General features: G+C 54.7%; 7 protein-coding genes across 7 annotated transcripts; 3 read left to right on the top strand and 4 right to left on the bottom strand.

Annotated features, from left to right (window-relative positions):
* Positions 1-496: 496 nt before the first annotated feature.
* LTHEOB_10134 (Sterol delta -desaturase erg3 protein) lies at positions 497-1,599 on the top strand (the record flags this gene model as incomplete). Its single annotated transcript, XM_035506746.1, has 2 exons — positions 497-747; positions 804-1,599. The coding sequence occupies 2 exons, from the start codon at positions 497-499 to the stop codon at positions 1,597-1,599; spliced, it is 1,047 nt and encodes a 348-aa protein (XP_035368172.1).
* A 2,023-nt stretch (positions 1,600-3,622) lies between these two features.
* LTHEOB_10135 (FAD linked oxidase) lies at positions 3,623-5,693 on the bottom strand (the record flags this gene model as incomplete). The annotated part of the gene is made up of 6 exons (XM_035506747.1): positions 3,623-3,814; positions 3,874-4,104; positions 4,163-4,846; positions 4,894-5,071; positions 5,120-5,562; positions 5,613-5,693. 6 exons carry the CDS (start codon positions 5,691-5,693, stop codon positions 3,623-3,625), a joined length of 1,809 nt encoding a protein of 602 aa, XP_035368173.1.
* Positions 5,694-6,157: 464 nt separating this feature from the next.
* On the bottom strand, positions 6,158-7,427 carry LTHEOB_10136 (putative C6 finger domain protein; the record flags this gene model as incomplete). Its single annotated transcript, XM_035506748.1, has 2 exons — positions 6,158-7,267; positions 7,323-7,427. 2 exons carry the CDS (start codon positions 7,425-7,427, stop codon positions 6,158-6,160), a joined length of 1,215 nt encoding a protein of 404 aa, XP_035368174.1.
* Positions 7,428-7,904: 477 nt separating this feature from the next.
* LTHEOB_10137 (Ferric-chelate reductase) lies at positions 7,905-11,028 on the top strand (the record flags this gene model as incomplete). Its single annotated transcript, XM_035506749.1, has 5 exons — positions 7,905-7,931; positions 7,994-8,477; positions 9,294-9,414; positions 9,460-9,952; positions 10,003-11,028. The coding sequence occupies 5 exons, from the start codon at positions 7,905-7,907 to the stop codon at positions 11,026-11,028; spliced, it is 2,151 nt and encodes a 716-aa protein (XP_035368175.1).
* A 323-nt stretch (positions 11,029-11,351) lies between these two features.
* LTHEOB_10138 (Het domain protein) lies at positions 11,352-13,302 on the top strand (the record flags this gene model as incomplete). Its single annotated transcript, XM_035506750.1, has 4 exons — positions 11,352-12,008; positions 12,129-12,435; positions 12,565-13,140; positions 13,202-13,302. 4 exons carry the CDS (start codon positions 11,352-11,354, stop codon positions 13,300-13,302), a joined length of 1,641 nt encoding a protein of 546 aa, XP_035368176.1.
* A 547-nt stretch (positions 13,303-13,849) lies between these two features.
* LTHEOB_10139 (Ferric reductase) lies at positions 13,850-15,647 on the bottom strand (the record flags this gene model as incomplete). Its single annotated transcript, XM_035506751.1, has 3 exons — positions 13,850-15,103; positions 15,391-15,468; positions 15,516-15,647. 3 exons carry the CDS (start codon positions 15,645-15,647, stop codon positions 13,850-13,852), a joined length of 1,464 nt encoding a protein of 487 aa, XP_035368177.1.
* A 1,562-nt stretch (positions 15,648-17,209) lies between these two features.
* On the bottom strand, positions 17,210-18,656 carry LTHEOB_10140 (Ctr copper transporter family protein; the record flags this gene model as incomplete). Its single annotated transcript, XM_035506753.1, has 3 exons — positions 17,210-17,399; positions 17,783-17,866; positions 18,010-18,656. The coding sequence occupies 3 exons, from the start codon at positions 18,654-18,656 to the stop codon at positions 17,210-17,212; spliced, it is 921 nt and encodes a 306-aa protein (XP_035368178.1).
* Between the last annotated feature and the right edge of the window lie 862 nt (positions 18,657-19,518).

Below are 19,518 nucleotides of genomic sequence, written 5' to 3' on the forward strand. Positions count from 1 at the left end.
GAGGTTCTCGTGTTTCCTGAGATTATTAGTGCGTCATCGTCGGCATCTGCGGCATCTTGCTATGCTCGCATCGCTTCGTGAGAGATTCTCTCATGGTCGGGAAAAATGTCTGACGAACAAGATTGGGGGTGTGGAGGATCAACAGGGCCCCTGAGACATGCAGGTTGGGGGCCGTTTACAAAAAATTCCTCCGAGCAGTTACTCGTGTCACCGGAAGCCTCGCATCCGAGGTGCAGGAGTCAGCTCATCTCTCGCGCGCGCTAAGATGCAGACCGCCAAGAGTAATCTGTAACACTGCACCTTTGCAGTAAAACGTATCCAGGCGGGGGCATCAATACGTCGGCGGCGATCGAAATGGGCGTAGTGGGCAAAACACTCGGCCTTTAAAAGGTACAAGGCTCGCATGTTGTCGAGTGGCTGAGTTTCGTTCCTCCCGCGGCGCCACGACACTGAAAAGAGGTTTGGATCCAACGCTGAGCAACTCCGGGGGACAACCATGGATCTCGTACTCGAGCTTTTCGACGCCTACGCTTTCGATCGCGTATACGCAACGTTGCTGCCGGCGCAGCCCTTCCCTGGCCAAACCGCTTCAGGAAACGCCTCGATTCCTCGGTCATGCCTTGACAACTACGATTTCAAGCCCGCCAGCCAGTACCTTTCGTTCCCGCCTTCCGAGCTTGCATGCCTGAGCCAATGGTCTAGAGACAATGTATGGAGGCAATGGATATCACTATACATCATAACCTGGTGCGTTTGCTATTACAATTGCATCGCAAAATGCTTTGCTGAGTCCAGGCCCCCAGGCTCTTCGGAACCGTCATCTATTTCGCCTGCGCCACCTTTTCCTACATCTTCATTTTCGACAAGACCACCTTCGCCCACCCCAAGTTCCTCAAGAACCAAGTGAGACTGGAGATCGCACAAGCGGTCCGGGCGATCCCCATCATCGCCGTGTTCACGACGCCCATCTTCCTGCTCGAGGTGCGCGGCTACTCGAAGATGTACGATAGCAGAGCGGCGGGGCCGGGGCTGTGGTACGACGTGCTGCAGTACCCGCTGTTCATCTGCTTCACGGACTTCTTCATCTACTGGATCCACCGGTACCTGCACCACCCGTCCGTCTACCGGCGCTTCCACAAGCCGCACCACAAGTGGATCATGCCGTCGCCGTTCGCGTCGGTGGCGTTCCACCCGGTCGACGGCTTCGCGCAGTCGCTGCCCTACCACGTGTACCCGTTCCTGTTCCCGCTGCAGAAGTTCGCGTACATCGCCCTCTTCGCCTTCGTGCAGGTCTGGACCGTCGTCATCCACGACGGCGAGTACGTCGCCGAGAACCCCGTCGTCAACGGCGCCGCCTGCCACACGATGCACCACCTGTACTTCAACTACAACTACGGCCAGTTTACTACTCTGTGGGACCGCGTCGGCGGCTCGTATCGTCGTCCGGACGACGCGCTCTTCCAGAAGGAGCTGAAGCAGTCCAAGACGGAGTGGGAGAAGCAGAGCAGGCAGATGGAGGATATTTTGAAGGTCGTCGAGGGCGATGACGAGAGGTCGTATGCCGCGGGGGATGATGCTGCGGAAAAGAAGGCCCAGTGAGATTGCTAATAGGTTAAGCTTTCCATTTTTTTTATTTTTTTTTGGGGAGGAGATATGACGTCTGGACGGAGATATCGGGGAGGGGATTAATATGGGAAATTGGCTAAGCGCGGTGGAGCGGAATGACTCGCTCTGCGCCTCGGGAAAGACAAAGAGATAACGGGAATAAAAAAAAGGGGGTTCTCATTGGTCATCGGCAACGTGCGGCATTCGGCTTCATTGCGCTGGCAGTGTCATCACCCGCGAGCATCTGCTCGGCTGCTATTCGAATGAGCAAGCAGAAGATGTGTTCGTTGGCACGCCGGCTGATGCTTCGTGCATGCGCCAATCGCACTCTCATATCATTAATGGCTTCATCGATGAGGCTTGAAGAATTCAAAAATGCTTCATTCTGTATGTATGCTTGAACATAGGGCCTTTCTTCTCAAGACACCCAATTGCCTGCCGGCTTGGGGCATGGGTCGATTCGAGCGCCAACGGGTTCGCAACTTCCGCTATCGCCATGGAACCAACACCAATCTGGTTCATTTAGCCTGTTGTAAAGGAAGATGTACGCTTTCAGAGTCCTCACCTTGTGAACATTTGCAGTAATTGCCGATAAAATGGCGTGGGTCGGCACTATTTGCCAGCCGATCAGTTTGTGGGCTTTTGTTTGAAGCGCGAAGGTCCTTACTTGTTATAGCACGGTTGTATCTGGGCAAGAGCGACTGCAGACGAGCTGCACAAGGCGAGTATGGAAATAATAAACCTCATCGTTGATTTCGTTGTGGTAGGAAGAGTTGGTTCGATTAGGCGCGAGGTTTTCTCTTGGAGAGCGGATGCTGTGAGAGTAACCGCCTGATTAATACTCCTGTGTGGTTGCGCATTGAAAGCCTGGTAGATGGTCGAATGTTGCCAAATCCTGCGCGTCGCATCGGGAGGTTGTGGTGGCGCTTTTGTACTGTCCAATTTTTCCGCTTCCTTGACTCCAGCCCTCACGATGTGTCCATAAAATGTGGGCATGGGTTGAATCAATTCGACTCGAGGTATGACACGCAGGTTTCTAGATGCCCGGATGACGTGCGGTAAATGGACTGACCAGGTATTTCTCGTGTACGGCTGCAGTGTATACCGGATACCAGGTATAGCCAAGAGATCTGTCACGTCGCATTGAGCACAATATGGAAAATTCTACCAGATCAAACCAAGGCATATGTGTAACGATTTCCATTCTGTCCCGGGATCCTCGACGAAACCAGCTTGGCGCAATGAGTGCAGTCCAAATTCTGCTTCTCCGTCACCAAAAGCGTTTCTCGTCCCGGCAAAGTGCTTCGTCTGAAAGTCACCGTCGCATTTGGGAGTGATCCGAGCAGGGTTTCTCGACAATAGTATTTGTTGTTGTATCGCGTACTTGTGCTACTGCGAACCTTGATTTTCCGAACACTCAGTCTTCTCCTCACTTGTGCTCGAAGGACTTCAAGATATAAACATAGTTGGACGGACAGTCAACTCACACTCTCCATGTCTTCCACCTCGGTCATCAATATGCGTATCCTCCTTTTCAGTATCCTTTTCTGCCTGGCTGGTCTGTCACCAGCAAGTGCCCAGGATTTCTTCGACGGCGTGAGTATCAGGCTGCAAACGATGGGCTGGCCCTTAGTCTGACTCTCATGGTGATAGACATGTTCAGTACCGTTCCCTTCAGGCAAGGGACAATGTCGATTCTACACTTCGGAGCACTCCGAAGGACTCTCCGGAGCTCCTTGCTCCGAAAGCCGCCCAGTGAGTCTCTTACATCTTTGCTTTTACTGTTTTCTCACTAATCCAAGAAGTGCAAGAATGTGGGCAGCTTTTGTAGATACTATGACAAGGGCGGTGATGGCAGTGCGACATGCTCGTGATATGTCAAGTTTTTGTTGTACTCTCTCAGTTCTTCATGACACTCATTAATATCACTCGTTTTCATGACCAATTGCAACATATGTACCTTATCAATTCTTGCTGCTCTAGTTGCAACGCCTACCTACCAGCTAGCCACTTTCACTCACTCCGCCCACTCGACCCTGCAGAGACGCGTGCCGTGCTCGCCCTCGTCGACCTCGTACCAGTCCTCGCCGCCGACGCAGGTGGGGCACCACATCAGGGCGGCCGGGTCGTGGGCGCGCTTGATGGCGCGCAGGCGGGCGTAGTTGGGGCCGAAGAGGGCCCACTGCCAGTTGGGCTCGTTGGAGTCGGCCTGCGGGCGTCAGTCAGTCAGCCAGTCAGGATACGGGATAGAGAGAGAGAGAGGATTACCTCGTTCACGTAGGCGCCCGAATCCGGAGCCAGGCGCCGCAGCGCGCGGCCGGTCGAGTGCGTCATGTCGTGGGCGGCGGCGCTGGCTTCGGCGGCGGGCAGCGCGGCGTCCCAGCTGTTGGCCACGATGAGGTGCAGCACGGCGTCGCGCCAGGCCGGGTTCAGCGAGTTGGCGACGGGGACGCTGCTCGCGATCATGTTGCCGACGATGCGGTTGTCCGAGATGGGTCCCTTGTTTTTGTTTTTAGCATGCTGGAATACTTGTTCATGTTATATTGTATGGACTCACTTTCGAGGGGTCCGGCTTTGGGCCTATGCTCTCGAGCGTGGCGGCGAGGAAGTCGGCGTCTTGCAGCGCGGCGGCCGGGATGAGGCGTGAGGTCTGCGATCCGCCTCCAGTGCCCGTGGAGTCACTCACGTTGGGCAGCGAGTTGTAGAGCTGGATGAAGGTCGGGAAGTTGAAGAGGTTCGCGCTCAGGGTGGTGGCGTTGGCGAAGGCGTCGAGCGAGGACACGAACTGGGCCCAGGATGCCTGCACCGTGGCGTTGGATAGCTGGTAGTTGAACAGTGTGAGGTCGAAGGTGAGCGGCTCGGTCGAGGCCGACGGCGGGGAGATGGTGTAGTAGCCCTGGAAGCCCTTATCCCGCAGACCTGGAAGGAAGCCGTGGATCTTAGCAATCGTCCTCCACCACTCTCCGGTCGAGGTCGTGTCCTTGGCTGTGATTTTGATCGAGCCCAGGGCGGTGGGAGGCATCGGGTAGGCCTTCATGGTGACATTGAGAATGACTCCGAAGTTACCGCCGCCTCCGCGAATGGCCCAGTAGATGTCAGGGTTCTGGCACTCATTGGCTGTGATGAGATGGCCCTCCAGAGTGACCAGATTGGCTTCAATGATGTTGTCGGCGCCCATGCCGTACGTCGACGTCATGTAGCCGTGGCCGCCGCCCATCGCCCAGCCAACGACACCAACGTCCTGCGTCACGTTAGCAGTCGAACACTCGAGGAACTACCGGTGCTGACCTTGTTCGTGCCTCCGACCATGATTGCATTATGTCTTCCGGCGTTGGTGAAAACCTCAGCGTCTTGGGTTCCTGCACCAACTGTGGCGGCCATATGTGCGTCGGTCGAGTTCGACCCGCATCCCGTGGGGACATAGTGGTCGTGGAACTCGAACGTCTTCATGTGATGCGTCCAGATGCTGGCCATTCGGTTAGCATTTCACTGCGGCATGGTTGGCGGGACGCACGAGAGACTGCCGGCAGCGATGGCCCGGCGAGAGCTGTGTCCGGTATTCTTGACATTCAGCCGCAGATTGTGCTCTGTAGCAAACCGGATTGCCGCCTGCACGTGGCTCGCATCCGTGGCGTTGACAACATAGGGAGGATAGTCGCCAATGATGCAGCCGCGACTGCCTGCAGCAGGATCGCCGGCGATGCTGGTCCCGTTTGCGTAGACTGGCAGGCAGCTGTTGTTGCCCGCACTTGGGTCCTGGATGCTGACAGGGTTGCTGGAGTGGAAAGATGGCTTTTTCCACTGCGAGATGAGGCTATCGCATGCGGCTCGGTCATAGTTGCCAAAAGACTCATAGCAGACTGATGCCGGAATAGTGGTGCGAATGAGACGCCCGGATACCGTTGTATTCAGAGCGTCCCACGCCGAGTCGGATGGCCAGCAGGGATCCGAAGGTACCTGGAACATCTTAGGATACTTTGTCAAAAGCCTTCTCATGAGCCACTTACACATTTGCAGTCCGGGGCAGCGACAGCCTCGGAGCTGTAAGCGAGCGCGAGCAGCGGGAGGTGAGAGAGACGAAGGTGCATGGTTGCAAGGACAAATCGAGTCGTAGTGCTTGGTGAATCAGTTCGAATTGCAGCGGCTGCCAGCTTTTATAAGCCCGACTTTCGAGAACCATGGTTCTAGGGGTCTGGGAGCTGCAGGAGAATTCGGCCGGCGAGCTCCACCGCACAAGCCTCAGATCTCTTCTTCAGCATTAGATTCCTAACTGCCACGCCACATGGAGGCCCCTGTGTCTCGGTGCTGCGTCTTACACAGCCTCCGTTGACGCGCAAATTGGATCAATTGAGGGCTAAAACAGAGCGTGGTGAGGTGAGTATGCCTTGCAGAACGTATTCGTGTCTGATCTCGGGCTCGCCGGTAGAACCTCGCATGCGCCACCGAGCGTCACGTCAACCGTCTAGAAAGAGACCGGCAGCTGAACGGGCCGGAGTCAGGGAATCAGATGATGCTCTCTCGATTACATTTGCATATTTCACAAAAAGATGGCCTACACATGTTGCTCTATCTGCTCCTGAGGCCAGCGCAGCCAGGCCCAGTAATGCTCATCAACGAACATATGAACGCCAGCAACAATATGCTCCGCCCAACCCCTCATGTACCACATTGGCTCCATCGACTTCAAGAGCGGCGCAAAGTAGGCCAGAATGACCAGGGCCATGGGCCTCTTCTGCTCCAAGCACAATATAAAGTCTTGTTTCGTACGGTATATCCACCCCATGACGACCTGGTTCGCAGAGTCGCCGCGGTACGACCTTTCGGGGCCCCTTCCATACCTCCCTTCGTAGCACCGCGTCAGGCCATCGAGCGCTTCGACGTACACATCGGCCTCGGTGGCGGCGGAGATGAGCCACGCCCGGAGGTCCTCGAGCGGCCGCTCCCAGTCGATCCACGGCTTGTTCTCCAACGCAGCGGCCGGCTGGGTGGCGCTGCTCCGAAGACTGGCCATGGGGGCGAGCAGGCCCGTCCTGAGCACCGCGAGCCCGTACGTGTTGACAATGGCCCGCAGGCCGCCAAGCAGAGGCACCCATTCCGACGGGCCGTTGTCACTGAAGAGCAGATAGTCGCCGGGCGACGGCCCTTTGGCCAGGACGTAGAGACAGATGAGGATGGCCGAGACGTAGATGGCCTGGCAGTTTGTTTCGTCGGCTGTCGCGAGCAGCTCGGTCGTCCTCTGCAAGCCAAGGGTGGAATAGTGCGCAGCCAGGGCGGCGTAGTGGGCACTCTGCTCTGGCCGCAGCGAGGCCAGGTGCATCGCCGAGAAGGCCATGATGTTGTGCAAGACGCACTGCTCCGAGAAGCCAAGAAGAGGCACATTCACTCTCCACATGGTCCGCACTCCTTCTCTGTCGATGTCAAGGTACGTGTAGGTCGAGTACTGGTGCATGAGCTCGAGCTCGGCGAGGTCCACCTCGGGCAGCACGGCAGGGACCCTGGCTGTGAGCGCTGCTGCTGACGTGCACTTGGGCGGACGCCCTCGACGTCGCTTTCCGGGAGCCAGGCTCATGATGGCGCTGATCAGGCCCGGGTTCCCCGAGGCGAAATCGCAGGCCAGCCTCGAGCAGACGCATTTGTTGCAGACGGGCTTGGATTCGTCGCACTGTTTTTTGCCGTGTCAGCCACGCCCACGACCCTGCAGCCGGCCCATCGTTTACCTTGATCCGCCGACGCTTGCAATTCTTGCATCCATCACGTGATTTTCTGTGCGATCTTCGGGGGCCACTCAGGCCGACGAAGGCGTTGTTTTCGCCTGGAGACATTCGTGCGGACCTTGCTTGGTTGGGGGGTGACGCGAGAACTCAGAGCTTGGCCAACCGAGAACGTAATCGTCTGCAGCGCGCTTCGGCGAGTATAAATTTTGGGTGGCTTTGTCAATGCACTGGATCACGGTGCGATTCGTGGTGTGGCGACGGAGAGCGGCTGTATTGTTGCAAAGAGACTATACCCCCTCCTGCTGGATCCAAACCCTTTCAGGCATACTTGCAGAGCACAGGATCGTCCGCAAGGCAGACCCATGGTTCACAGCCCTGTAGTTCTAGGATAGTTCCCCCTAACCTGCGGAGCACGAATACGTTGGTTTGTAAAATTCAACGTATTCGTAATCATTTCAGCCAATCATGCTCCATGATTCATGCCGGTCCCGCCCCAACTGTTGACCTCCATCATGCTGCATATTCGCCTTAAAATGCTGTCGCCTTCTCAAGTCGGATCACAGGAAAGAAAAGGCCCTCCCCAGCATGGCAGACAACAACTGGTCTCTCGAAGTCAGAGGCCTGCTTTCACTGTCGCCTAGACGATGGCCTGTATGACTGACAAAAGAATCCAGACGACGGCCGCGTCGAAGTTGATTTCTGCGGTCTCCTCAACGCGAAGCCGACCACCATCGCCCTCTTCTTCGGCGAGTAAGCGAGAGAGAGCCCTCTATTCGGACACGGTGCTAATCCACCGTCTCCCCAACCAGCCCTTCCAGGGCGCCGTGGTCGCAGCTGCGAAGTCCGGGCCGCCTCCCATCCCCCACAAGACGCTGAACGCCGACAACCTCGCCCGAGCCATCCGATACTGCCTCACTGCCGAAGCAGCCGCGGCAGCCAGGGCCATCTCGGAGAAGATGCGCCCAGAGTCCGGCGTCAAGCGAGCGGTCGAATCCTTCCATGCGAACCTGCCGCTGGCCGACATGAGGTGCGGCATGCTGCCCGACCGCCAAGCGTGCTGGAAGATCAAGAAGTGCAAGCTCTCCAAGGAAGCCGCCGGCATCCTCGTGGCGAGCGCAAGAGTGGAACTGAACGATTTACCATATAATAGCCAGTTACGTAAGTTTATCACTACTGCTGTCTATGAGCTCTTTTACCAAACCAGAATCCTCGCCGAAGGGTCTGGAAATATTATATCATGGTGCGTCATGATTTTTAGTCTTCCTTCTCCGGGCTTGAACTTAAGCTAATCGTAGTTGAGTAGGAAGCAGAAGACGATTAAATTGATCTTGTTGGCGGCATTTCTTGTCGTGAAATTGACGTTAGAATGCATTCTTGCTCAATTCAGCCAATGCTTTTGTAGATGGGATGAAAGTAGTTCTGCATCGCGGTTAACGGCACCAGCGGTAATCGGCAAAGGCGGTTACCGGCACGGCTGGCGGCCCACAACAACGAGAATTGGATGTACGGAAACGAACGGACAGCCTATGGTGAGAACGCGTGGCGCTGGGCCAGAACAGTGTCTTTTTGAGTTGAGCATGTTTCAGTAAAAGATCTGAGTAAACCAACGACAAGCTTTTGTAGTTGCCGATCGGATAGTAACCCGACGGTATGTGGGGCTCCAAGTGCCGAAGACAGACGCCATCGCAGTTGTGCTCCTTCATATCTCAAGGGATAAATAAACCTGTCTGGCACCATCTATCAACGCTTTGTTGTCCTCTTTTGTCATCCATTTTTCCCACTGTGACTTCTGTTTGCCATAAAACTCTCCGGCATCTTTATCAATATCTCTCTTACTTTTCACCTACCAAACGCTATTCACGTACTGTAGATCCCCAGGCCTGGTGCCTCCCTTTCAATTCCTGTTTTTATCTTCATCGATCATGTCAGTATCCAGTCCTATCAAATTTCGTACAGACCGCTAATAGTGATCAGCTAATATCAAAGAGATGCGAGCGAAAACCGAGAATGTCGACATATCTTCCTGGCTCGGATGGAGTTGGCTTGCGTGCACTGCTACTCTAATTGCTTACCTTACCGGCATCACCCTCGTTCGGTATTTGCGCTGCATTGCTTGCTTGAGTGCTAACTCCTGGCAAAGCTACTTCGCCGAGCCGAACTGGTGGCATGGACATTTTAAGCGCTATTTGTTCGACTCTCCGCTATTTCGTACTCGTCATCATCGCGAGTTTAAGTTATCGTCAGCAATCAACATGGGGACTATTCCAAGTCGGCTTCAAACAATCTACCTTGTCGCCTACTTGAGTATCAACTTTATCTTCCCAGTCATGTTTATTGACTTCAGTCCCGAGGGCAAAGGTGCGGCCGTTCAGCTACGCAATCACTTTGGTGTTCTTTGCATTATGAACATGCTTCCGCTGTTCCTCCTGGCAGGTCGTAATAATCCGCTGATGAAGGCCACCGGCATTTCATTCGACACGTTTAACCTGGTCCACCGTTGGATCGGCCGCATTGTTATTCTTCAGGCACTCGGCCATACCATTTCCTGGCTCGTTCCTAAGGTGCAAGCCAACGGCTGGAAGGCCTCTGTTGCTGCTTCGATCCACAATCAGTTCATGCTCTGGGGCACTGTTGTAAGTCGACTTGTGATGCATTTTCATGCCTTCATGGCTAACATAATCAGGGAACTATCTTTTTCCTTATTATTATGGTACAGGCTGCAGGTCCAGTTCGCCACGCTTTTTACGAGATATTCCTCCACTTCCATGTCCTGCTTGCTGCCATCGGTCTTGCCGGTGTCTGGATCCACTGCCAAACTCACAACTTCCATCAGTTTGAGATTGTCAAGATCGTTCTCGCTATCTGGGCTATGGAGCGTATCGTTCGCCTGTACTGGATTTTGAAAAACGGTGGCACCAAGGCCGAGATTCAGGCCCTTCCAGGCGATTGCCTTCGGGTTACCCTCCAAATCGCTCGCCCCTGGAAGTTTGAGCCCGGCCAGCACGTCTATATTTACATACCGTCGATAGGCCTGTGGACCTCTCATCCCTTTTCGCTTGCTTGGAGCGAGGGAGAAAGCACCTGGGACGATGAAAAGGGTGGAAGCTTCTCTCGCGCTCGTAAGACAACGATGAGCCTTCTTGTTCGTCGCCGCACCGGATTCACCGATGCTCTCTACAAAAAGGTCCAGCAGAGCTCCGGCAAGCTTCTCACCTCCGCTTTAGTAGAAGGGCCCTACGGACATCAAGATTTGACCTCGTACGGCACCGTAATGCTGTTCGCTGCCGGCATTGGCATTACTCATCAAGTCCCCCATGTTCGAAGCCTCATCGATGCACATAACAACCATACGGCCGCCATACGCCGCATTACCTTGGTCTGGATAATTCAATCGCCGGAACATCTCGAGTGGGTTCATCCTTGGATGACAGAGGTATTGTCAATGCCCAGCCGCCGCGAAGTGCTCAAAGTACTTATATTCGTTACTCGCCCACGCTCCAAAATGTCGTCTCCTTCATCTACCGTCCAGATGTTTCCTGGAAAGCCGGATATCCAGACGCTTGTGGATCAAGAGTTGATTGAGAGTACTGGTGCATGCGCCATTAGTGTCTGTGGTACTGGTTCTCTTGCAGATGACGTGAGAGCCGCTGCACGCATCCGTCAGACAAGATGGAACATCGATTTCTTCGAGGAAGCTTTTTCGTGGTAGAATCACATCGCTTCGAGGGCAGAAGCTTTTCATCTCTTTCTCGAATATTAGTTCGTAGAAAAAGAATCCTTCAAAGAAGATACATTTACAGTGGATTTCCTCGTCGTCACCTACTGCACGTGACATGCCAAATGGCCCCCACGTTTTCTCGCTTGTTTATTTATACTGCTGCTCTCGTCCACTTCATTCCCGCGTGGTTCAATCTTACACAGCCTCGCTCTACCTTTGCAGACTGCCACATCATCCTCTCGCATCAACACGCACTTGTATGCGGCCACGATCTCAAATACTCTCGAAAGAACAGAGCACCGACTATCCTCATCATGGACCATCTACTCACTCCAAAACATCCAGCACGCCCTACGCCACGGGTCCGCTACTTCTGCCAGCAGGAATATGATCGGGGGGACTTTCTGACGTACCCGGAGCGCATGGGCTGGGTCGACGAGGGTGATACTTGGTTAGATCTCAGCGCATGGTGCGATGCAGACGAGGCGACAGCATTTCTTCAACAGTGGCTGTTTTTCGGCTTGCTTCATGAATTCTTCGGGGATTCCGCGGACTTTTCTGCATTCATCGAAACCGACGAGAACTCTGGAATCCGATATGTTCATACGAGGGAACTTTTACCGTTGGCTCGGGCATTCATGGAAACAGAGAAAGTCGACGAAGTGTTGTCCCTCAGGAAATTCAACTTCAGGGCATGTCTGAAAAAGACATTCAGCGTTTACCATGCCGTCACCGACGAGCAGGAGGAGTTTCTGGATCCGTATTTCCAACTTTCCTTGGTTGCCACGGCGCGGTTCCTAACCCATGTAGCGAAACTGCTCTACCCCGATGAATTTGAGATTTGGAACTGGACTCTTCCCTGCATCAGTCTGGATGAGGATCGGCTTGCAAACGCGAAGATTCAGGACCTAGATGCCGACATGGATATCCTTGGCGTGGAGATGATACAATCGGGATGGTGTCCCCGGCAAGTGGGTATTGCCGAACGTTGTTCCTTTGAGACTTACTACTTCTGCTCCCAACTTCGGTTGGGGAAGCCAGCAGATCTTGACCATCGGGCTTGTACGCAGTCGCAGTGTCTTGCACTCCAGGTCGAGAAAGGAACCTACCACACCAAGCACGTTCAACCTGGTTGTGGGTGCGCATGGCGGTCACTCGATACGGGTGCGCTGGGGGACATCTTGCGAGCCGGTAATATACCAATCGTCACACTTGGTGATGACGAGAAGCTCCATCTGTCCTCCGCCGAAATCGATTCGAATGACCCTACCTACTACGTGGCAATATCGCACGTCTGGTCCGACGGTCTCGGCAATCCTCAAGACAACGCAATGCCACTTTGCCAACTTCGCCGTATACAGACACTCGTACAAGGTCTATCGACGCTACAGAATCCTGGTGCGCCGAAGACATGGTTCTGGATGGATACGTTATGTTGCCCTGTAAAGGACGAAAATGCTCGAAGAGTGGCTATACGAAGAATGCGCCACACATATCAGAAATCCGGCAGAGTGCTTGTTCTCGCAGCGGATTTACAGGAAGTGGAGGCCTCGGATCTTCCTCTTACAGATCAAGTGTATCTCGCGGGCCTTTCGTTTTGGGCCTCACGCCTCTGGACATTGCAAGAAGGAGCTTTGGGGAGTCATGTGGACATGCTATTCAAGGACACCGTATTTCCACTTGATTCCGCCTGGAACGCAAATTTGGCGAACGAAGATGAATGGGGTTTGGCGCGGGTTAACCCGGTTGATTTCGACTACATGCTGAGACTTATCCGCGGCGACAAGACGGCTCAGGCTTCCAACAATGATCCTACCAGGTTCTCATTGAGGTTTGCTGTAATCGCATTGTCCCGCAGAACCACGAGTTACCGCGAGGATGAAGCCCTTTGTCTCGGTAGCCTGCTGGAGGCAGACATGCAAGAAATCACCCAAGCAGAACGCAAAGACCGCTTGAAGGCCCTATGGCGCACTCTACCGTCGATACCACGGGAGGTACTGTTCTTAAGAGAGGCGACTATGGAGGAGCCGGGGTATCGCTGGGCTCCAAGCACCTTGCTTGGTATTCCTGACGCTGGCGACCGCGTGATCCTCTCAAGTGAAGGTACCGCCATAGCTACACCCGAGGGACTGCGGACAACAGCGCACTGTATCGACCTGGATAGCTTTGAGTACCCTCTCAAACGCCCGATATTTCAAATTCTTCGGATTCGGGACCGGAATAGTGGAGAACTGTACTCGTTGGTCAGGCAAGCACCGCTTCTGAACAAACCAGAGAAATCCTCAAACTTCTTTTCTATTCCAGACGTACATTTCATTCGAGTTGCATTACTGGTAGAAGACCCTGTGATAGGACGTGGCGGAAAGTACTGTGTCATGGTCTTTGTCTATAAAGAGGAGGGCGGAGTAAGATACGCGCGCCGTGGAGATCCCGCGTTTATCATCACCAGAGATGTTGGCATAGACTGGGAAAACGATGGATCGGGTTCTGATGAAGCCGGGAATTCTTTGGAAGAGATCTGGGGAAATGAAATATGCTATGAAGCAGCGGGTTTATTGCAAGAAAGGACATATGCTTGGTGTATCGATTGATCAGTTTCTAAGTATAAAGCAAATAGCGAAAGCTTCACAGGTATCTGCTTGACTTTGGCATACATATTAGCATCATGGACCATATGCTAGCAAGATGCACGTATCTGTCTAAACTGAACTGACATTAACTCACAATCAGGTATTGAATCGTAAAAGTATCTAGAAATGTGGCTATCATGAAGAAAGTAGAAAGAGCAATGATCATAAAACAGCTCCTTTCGTCACCACCCAAACGTCTCCGTATGCAATGCGATGCTCTCCATACTTCTAGACTTCAGCACCATCTCCCTCTGCATCTTAGCCACTGCGTTCGACAACTCGACTTTAAACCCCTCAGGTCCGCACCCCAGAACGAACGCGCGCGTCCCGCTCACCAACGACGGCAATAAGCTCGCAATAACAGGGCGCTCGTGATGCACAACGAACCCGCCCTGCTCCTCCACCTCCACCGTCCCCAGCCCCTCAGTCTCGGCACTGAGTCTCCCCTCCTCATCTCCCCGGTCAGCAACACCACCATAAGCCGGCGGCGGAGGCGCAGGCATCACATCCCCATCACCACCCCGCTCACCACCACTCCCGGCCACCAACACTCCTCCCCCCGCCCCTCCATTCTCCTCCTCCTCCTTCTTTTTCTCCCCGACCTCCGCCTCACTCCCACTACTACTACCACTCCCACCCGTAACATACACATCGACCACGACCCTCCCGACCCCCCTCCCCCGCCCCGCCCCGGCCTCCTCCACCGCCGCCAACACCTCCCCCACCTCCTCCCTTATCCACTCCACGCACTCGGCCCGCCGCACGACCCACACCAGCCGCACGGCGCCGACGCGGCAATCGTTGGCGCCCGCCTCCGCGTCCGCAGCCATCCGCCGGCCCAGGTCGAGCAGCCACGGCACGGCGGCCGTGACGCCCGTGCCGGCGGCGACGAGGACGACCGTGTCGACGGTGGCGTGCAGGGCGGGGACGCGGGCGCCGCGGCTGTGGGGGCCGTCGATGAGGGTGCGGAGGGGAGGGCCTTGTGGTGGCGGCTGGTGGTGGTGGGAAGGCTGATGGGCGGCGGCTTCTTCGAGAGAGGAGAGCGAGGAGCGGTAGAGGGAGGCGGGTAAGGAGGAGGACGGGGTTCCCGCAGCTTTGGCGGCGGCGAGGGCGGCGAGGCGGGAGGTGAAGCCGGCGTGGGTGCGGATGAGGAAGGTGAGGGTGTTTGTTGCTGTATTTGGGGGTGATGGCACCGAGGCGATGGTGAAGGGGTGGTTGTCGAGGACGGAGAGGGAGGGCATGCGGATGAAGGCGTGGTCGCCCGGGTGCCAGCGCAGGGCGGCGGGCACGGCGACGCGGACTTTGGTCACGGCGCCGGGCAGCGGCTCGAGGGTCGTCGGGTAGCCCGAGAGGAAGAGGAGCGAGCGCGTCGAGAGGAGGAGGCGGAACATGGTTTGCAGGAGGAGGATGCCGAGCGTGACGTACATGTAGACGGGCTAATGGCGCACAAGCGGTTAGCGGATGTCGCGATGTTGTGCAGGTGGATGGGGCGAGAAAAAAGGGGGAACCCTACGGCCATGTATTCGCCCTTGATGTGCCATGCAAGGATACCGATGAAGGAGAGACCCAGGAATATGTGGGTATAAACAAAAGTTTCGTAGAATTTGCGGCGGAACCAGGGAATGGAGAGAGCAATCATGCAGAGGAAGAGAAAATATAAAATGGTCCCAGATAACTATCAGGTCAGCAGAAAGAAATGAAAGATTCGGGCCACCCTACTTACTTCGCGCTTTTGGTCGATGTACAACTGAGCGAGGTAATCAAATCCGCCATCCTTGATTGGTGCATAGATATGAGGAACCTACTGAAATCAGCGATACGTAGCAAATTGCACTTGAGCATACTCACCGTATGGATGGTTGCAAGAGCGAAAATGACTCCGCCGACATATCGATGCAATATATTGAGCTTGGTGTAACAGATTCCTGTCAACAAAGTAACGATGTTGACTTTCCCACCAAGGGCAATCAGAAGTGGCATCAAAGCTGAAATGCAGAGAGCGCATCGTACTGATAAAGGCGGGGATCCAAAGCGGAAGCGAGAGCGTAAGTATGGTTGTTCGGGGAAAATGAGGCAGGTAAAGAATACGGTCGACAAGCTGAGCAGGGCTAGCATGCCAAACGAGGGTAAGGCCTGCAGGCGTCCAGTAAACCGTCGGTATACCACTGAACGGTAACACGCTACCACGCGGTGTCTCCAGCTGCAAGGATGTGTCGAAGGCTGCCGTCTGGTGTATCGCCGCGCATGATAGTCCCTCATGAGGTATATGAAGTTTCCAAGGGCAAATAAAACACCCCAGGATAGATAGTAGCAGAGGGTCCAGAATCCATAGTCGAGCTGGCTTATCAAGCTTGTGTCTTTGTACGATTCATTCCAACCAGCAGCAAAAGCATTGCAAGTGTCGTTCATGCAGTTGGGGTTACTGATAGGCAGGTCTGCGTAAGGGGTTCCACTGGGTAGTGGCTCGTCTGGCCATCGGTTTGGAGCCATTGCTGAATAATTGAGAGACAAAACAACAGCATGCAAAATGACGATCCCGTAGCAGGCTCCGGGGTGTTAAATTTAACAAGAGGGAATATTGCAGCGTTCATGTGCTCCACCGAGGGTTTGCATTAGCCAGTATATTAACCATCGGCGCGAGCACAACCGCCGGGCCGCGCCCGCCGTATCGGACGTCTCTGGCGTGCTTGTGGAGCCGGAATCATGTTGAGACATCGATTCATAGGCTCTCGGGTTTTTGCAGGATGATGCAACGTCGTCGAGCGCTGTGAGAAAAACGCACTCGTACAGTGGAGGCCCGCACTAGAGATCCACGTCATGCTGAGCCCCGCGGGACCACTGTGAATAGGTCCGAAATCACTGGGCAGAGCTGGTGGTGGTCGGATCTCCTCTAGCCGTTATCAAAGCCGATGCAGATCAGTTCCAATTGGGGGGTGAGACAATACAGTTCGTTTCTGATCCTTTTTTGAGCCTCAAACAAGGATGTGCCCTGCTCGCATAGGAACAAGCTTAAATCCATCCTGCCCCCGCCTCTGGTTCCCTTCCAAGCCGGCCTTGGAGCTTTCAAGCAGTTCCTGACAATTTGCGCCTCAACCAGGCTTTCATTGGGGAGAGAGTGCGCATGAAGGTTCCCCGATTTTCATCACTGAAAAGGACACATGGCGCGGCGGTGTAAAGTCAGCAAAGGCTCCATGCAGCTCGGCTCCGGCTTGACATTGAGCTCGTACGACATGTATCTACAAGCTTTTCCAGGGAGGTGGATTAGGGAGCCCTAGATCTGACCGCACTGATCGAAGTGCGTCCAGCCTCGTACTGATTCGGGATACTTCATGTTTCGATTGGGCCACGGTGTGGCGCTAGTCAAGCTGCCTGAGACGTGCAGAATTCCCGTAAAGGTGCATGCCGTCTGTCGGAGAGTCGGCGTTTACTGTCGCCGCCAATCTCGCCAATGAGAAGCGTCTGGTTTGCATGAGAACAGCTTTCGGCTGTTTTGTGTCTCATCCTTCAACACCGGGCCTTCGGAGCGATTTTCCGCTACCCGACTACACCACGCTAAATATCAGCTGAGCGGCGAATTTGCCATAGTAAAAGGCGTCCCACACGACATTAACTGGGCCGCGGTGGGCTTTTGAAATTGCAGAACTGATATACTTCTCCCAGGTCGACACGGCTGAACTGCGTCCGAGCTTCATCGGCAACGTCATGACCGCGTGGATATTGTCCGAGGCGCATCTGTCAAGACGCTGTGAGCTGCGCTGCTTCCCGTTTCCAATTTGGCCTGCAGATCGTTGTCCGACTAGGTATTGCCCACGACGCGTCTCCTGACACGGCAGGCAACCGTGCTCGAGCAGGAAGGAACAAGTGTCCGCTGACGTCGGCGAAGCTAAACTCTAATTTCACAGCTGACGATTGACCAAAGTTTGGACCCTTACCCTAGAGCACAGCATATCTATAGAACACTCCGCCGTCCCGAGTCGACGAAAAAAGAACTGATTCTCAGCGAAGCCGTTCCCGAGTCGCATTATCGTGTCTAAACAAAGCACCACCCCCGTCGTACACACAGCCCTCAATCATGGCATCCGTCCTCCTGCTTCGTAGAACCGCCTTGCGTGTACCTTCCAAACGCCAATTCGCCCACCAAGATCCCACCGATCACGGCGACGAAAACTCCAACATTGAACGTCATAACCGCTAACATCCTGTCACCGAAATACGTCAGTTGTCAGGTCGCACAAAGCACCAAAAATAAACAAACCACCAAATAAGGAAATAAAACAAGAAAAAACAAATGACACGCTCACAACAGCGGAGGAGAGAAACAAGAAAAAAGTCTACTACTTACAGCAGATAGCCCAACGCCGCCCTCCCGCACTCTAACGTCGATCTGGGCCCGTCCCTTCCCACCCGCCACGGCCCGCTCGGCGTCCAGAACCCTGCCGCCGCTTTAACTTTCTTCTCCTTCTCGTCGTCTCCGTAGCCATCCGCCACCGCCACCGCCATTCCGGCAGATGAAACCGGCCTGGGCGAGAGCGGCTCCCTCTCCTCCTCCGAGGCAGCACCGCCTTCGACGTCATCGTCGAGAACGCGTTTATCGACACCACCACCACCACCACTCAGCCTCCTCACCCGGCGCCACCACCACCCAGCCGAGCCAACCTTCTTCCTCTCGGCCGATGTTGTTACTGTTGCTCTATTATTATCGTCATCATAGCCGTGTTGCGCCTGCCACCACGCCGTCCTTTCCAGTTGCGCGCGCACCGCGCCGAGGAAGCGGTGGAAGACGCTGAGCGCGAAGAGGAGCACCAGCGCCCCGGCGTAGGCGGCCGGCGTCGTCGTCGTCCAGCCCGGGAAGAGGAGCGTGACGGTCGTGCTGGATGAGAAGGTCATGGCCATTGTCATGGCCGGCATTGTCATTGTCGTGCTGTCCGACATGGTGCTGCTGTTATGAGCCTGGTTCGTGTGGTCATGGTGGGATTGCATCTCGTCCATGATGGTGGTGGTGGGGATGATGATGATGCGACTTCGACCCGTCGTGTTAGCCGTCGAGAGGGAAAAGGCCTGCGGAACTGCGGACGGGTGGTGGTGGTGGTGGTGGTCAACGTGATTTCATGAGAGTTATGAGGGTTGCCTCAGTGCTCGCTTGAGGAGAAAACGACGAGGATGGGGGCGTGAACCGGGATGCCGCAGACGAGTGATGCCCAGCGACAGTCCAAGAGGCTGTTCCTGCATTGGAACAAATAAACGTCGCATTTATTGACTTCTCAATCATGCGCCAGTAACTGTTTGGAGAGATATCCGGAGGTTGGTTGCGAGATGGCGCGGATTTCTGGGGCTGAGCCTGCGTTGAGCAAGTTTGCGGCGGTTGGAGCAGGTAAACTCATTTCGGCCTCATGTCCAAGTAGCACCACATACGAGAACATCAGGGCTAGACTCGACACCGATCGCCTCAAGAATTACTCGATATGCCATTTCCCGCCTTTTGACCATGCACTACGCGCATGAGAGAGGAGCCGGCTGACGACGGATGATCCCGCAGCGACTGGTAGCCTCACTCCGCATGACCTGTGGAGGCGCCTTCACCTGAATGCCTCATCCCTGCAAATAGCAGCCTGAACAACTAAAAGGCCTCAACCAAGAAATCGAACAGCCTGTCTTCCGCAATGCTGTCCCGAAGACGTTGCTCCTGGATTTCGGGCGCCGAACCCCATTTTCGCCTGCCACCAACGGAAAATGACTGCCTAGCTGGCCATATGGGCATTGTGGGCGGGAGGTAATTTTAAATGTCTCTGAAAGAATTAGACGGGTGACTGGATATGTAATTGGCCTTGATTATTACCAATGTTGTCTGAAA

Source organism: Lasiodiplodia theobromae, assembly GCF_012971845.1.
Source record: "Lasiodiplodia theobromae strain AM2As chromosome Unknown scaffold_36, whole genome shotgun sequence".
Classification (NCBI taxonomy): domain Eukaryota; kingdom Fungi; phylum Ascomycota; class Dothideomycetes; order Botryosphaeriales; family Botryosphaeriaceae; genus Lasiodiplodia; species Lasiodiplodia theobromae.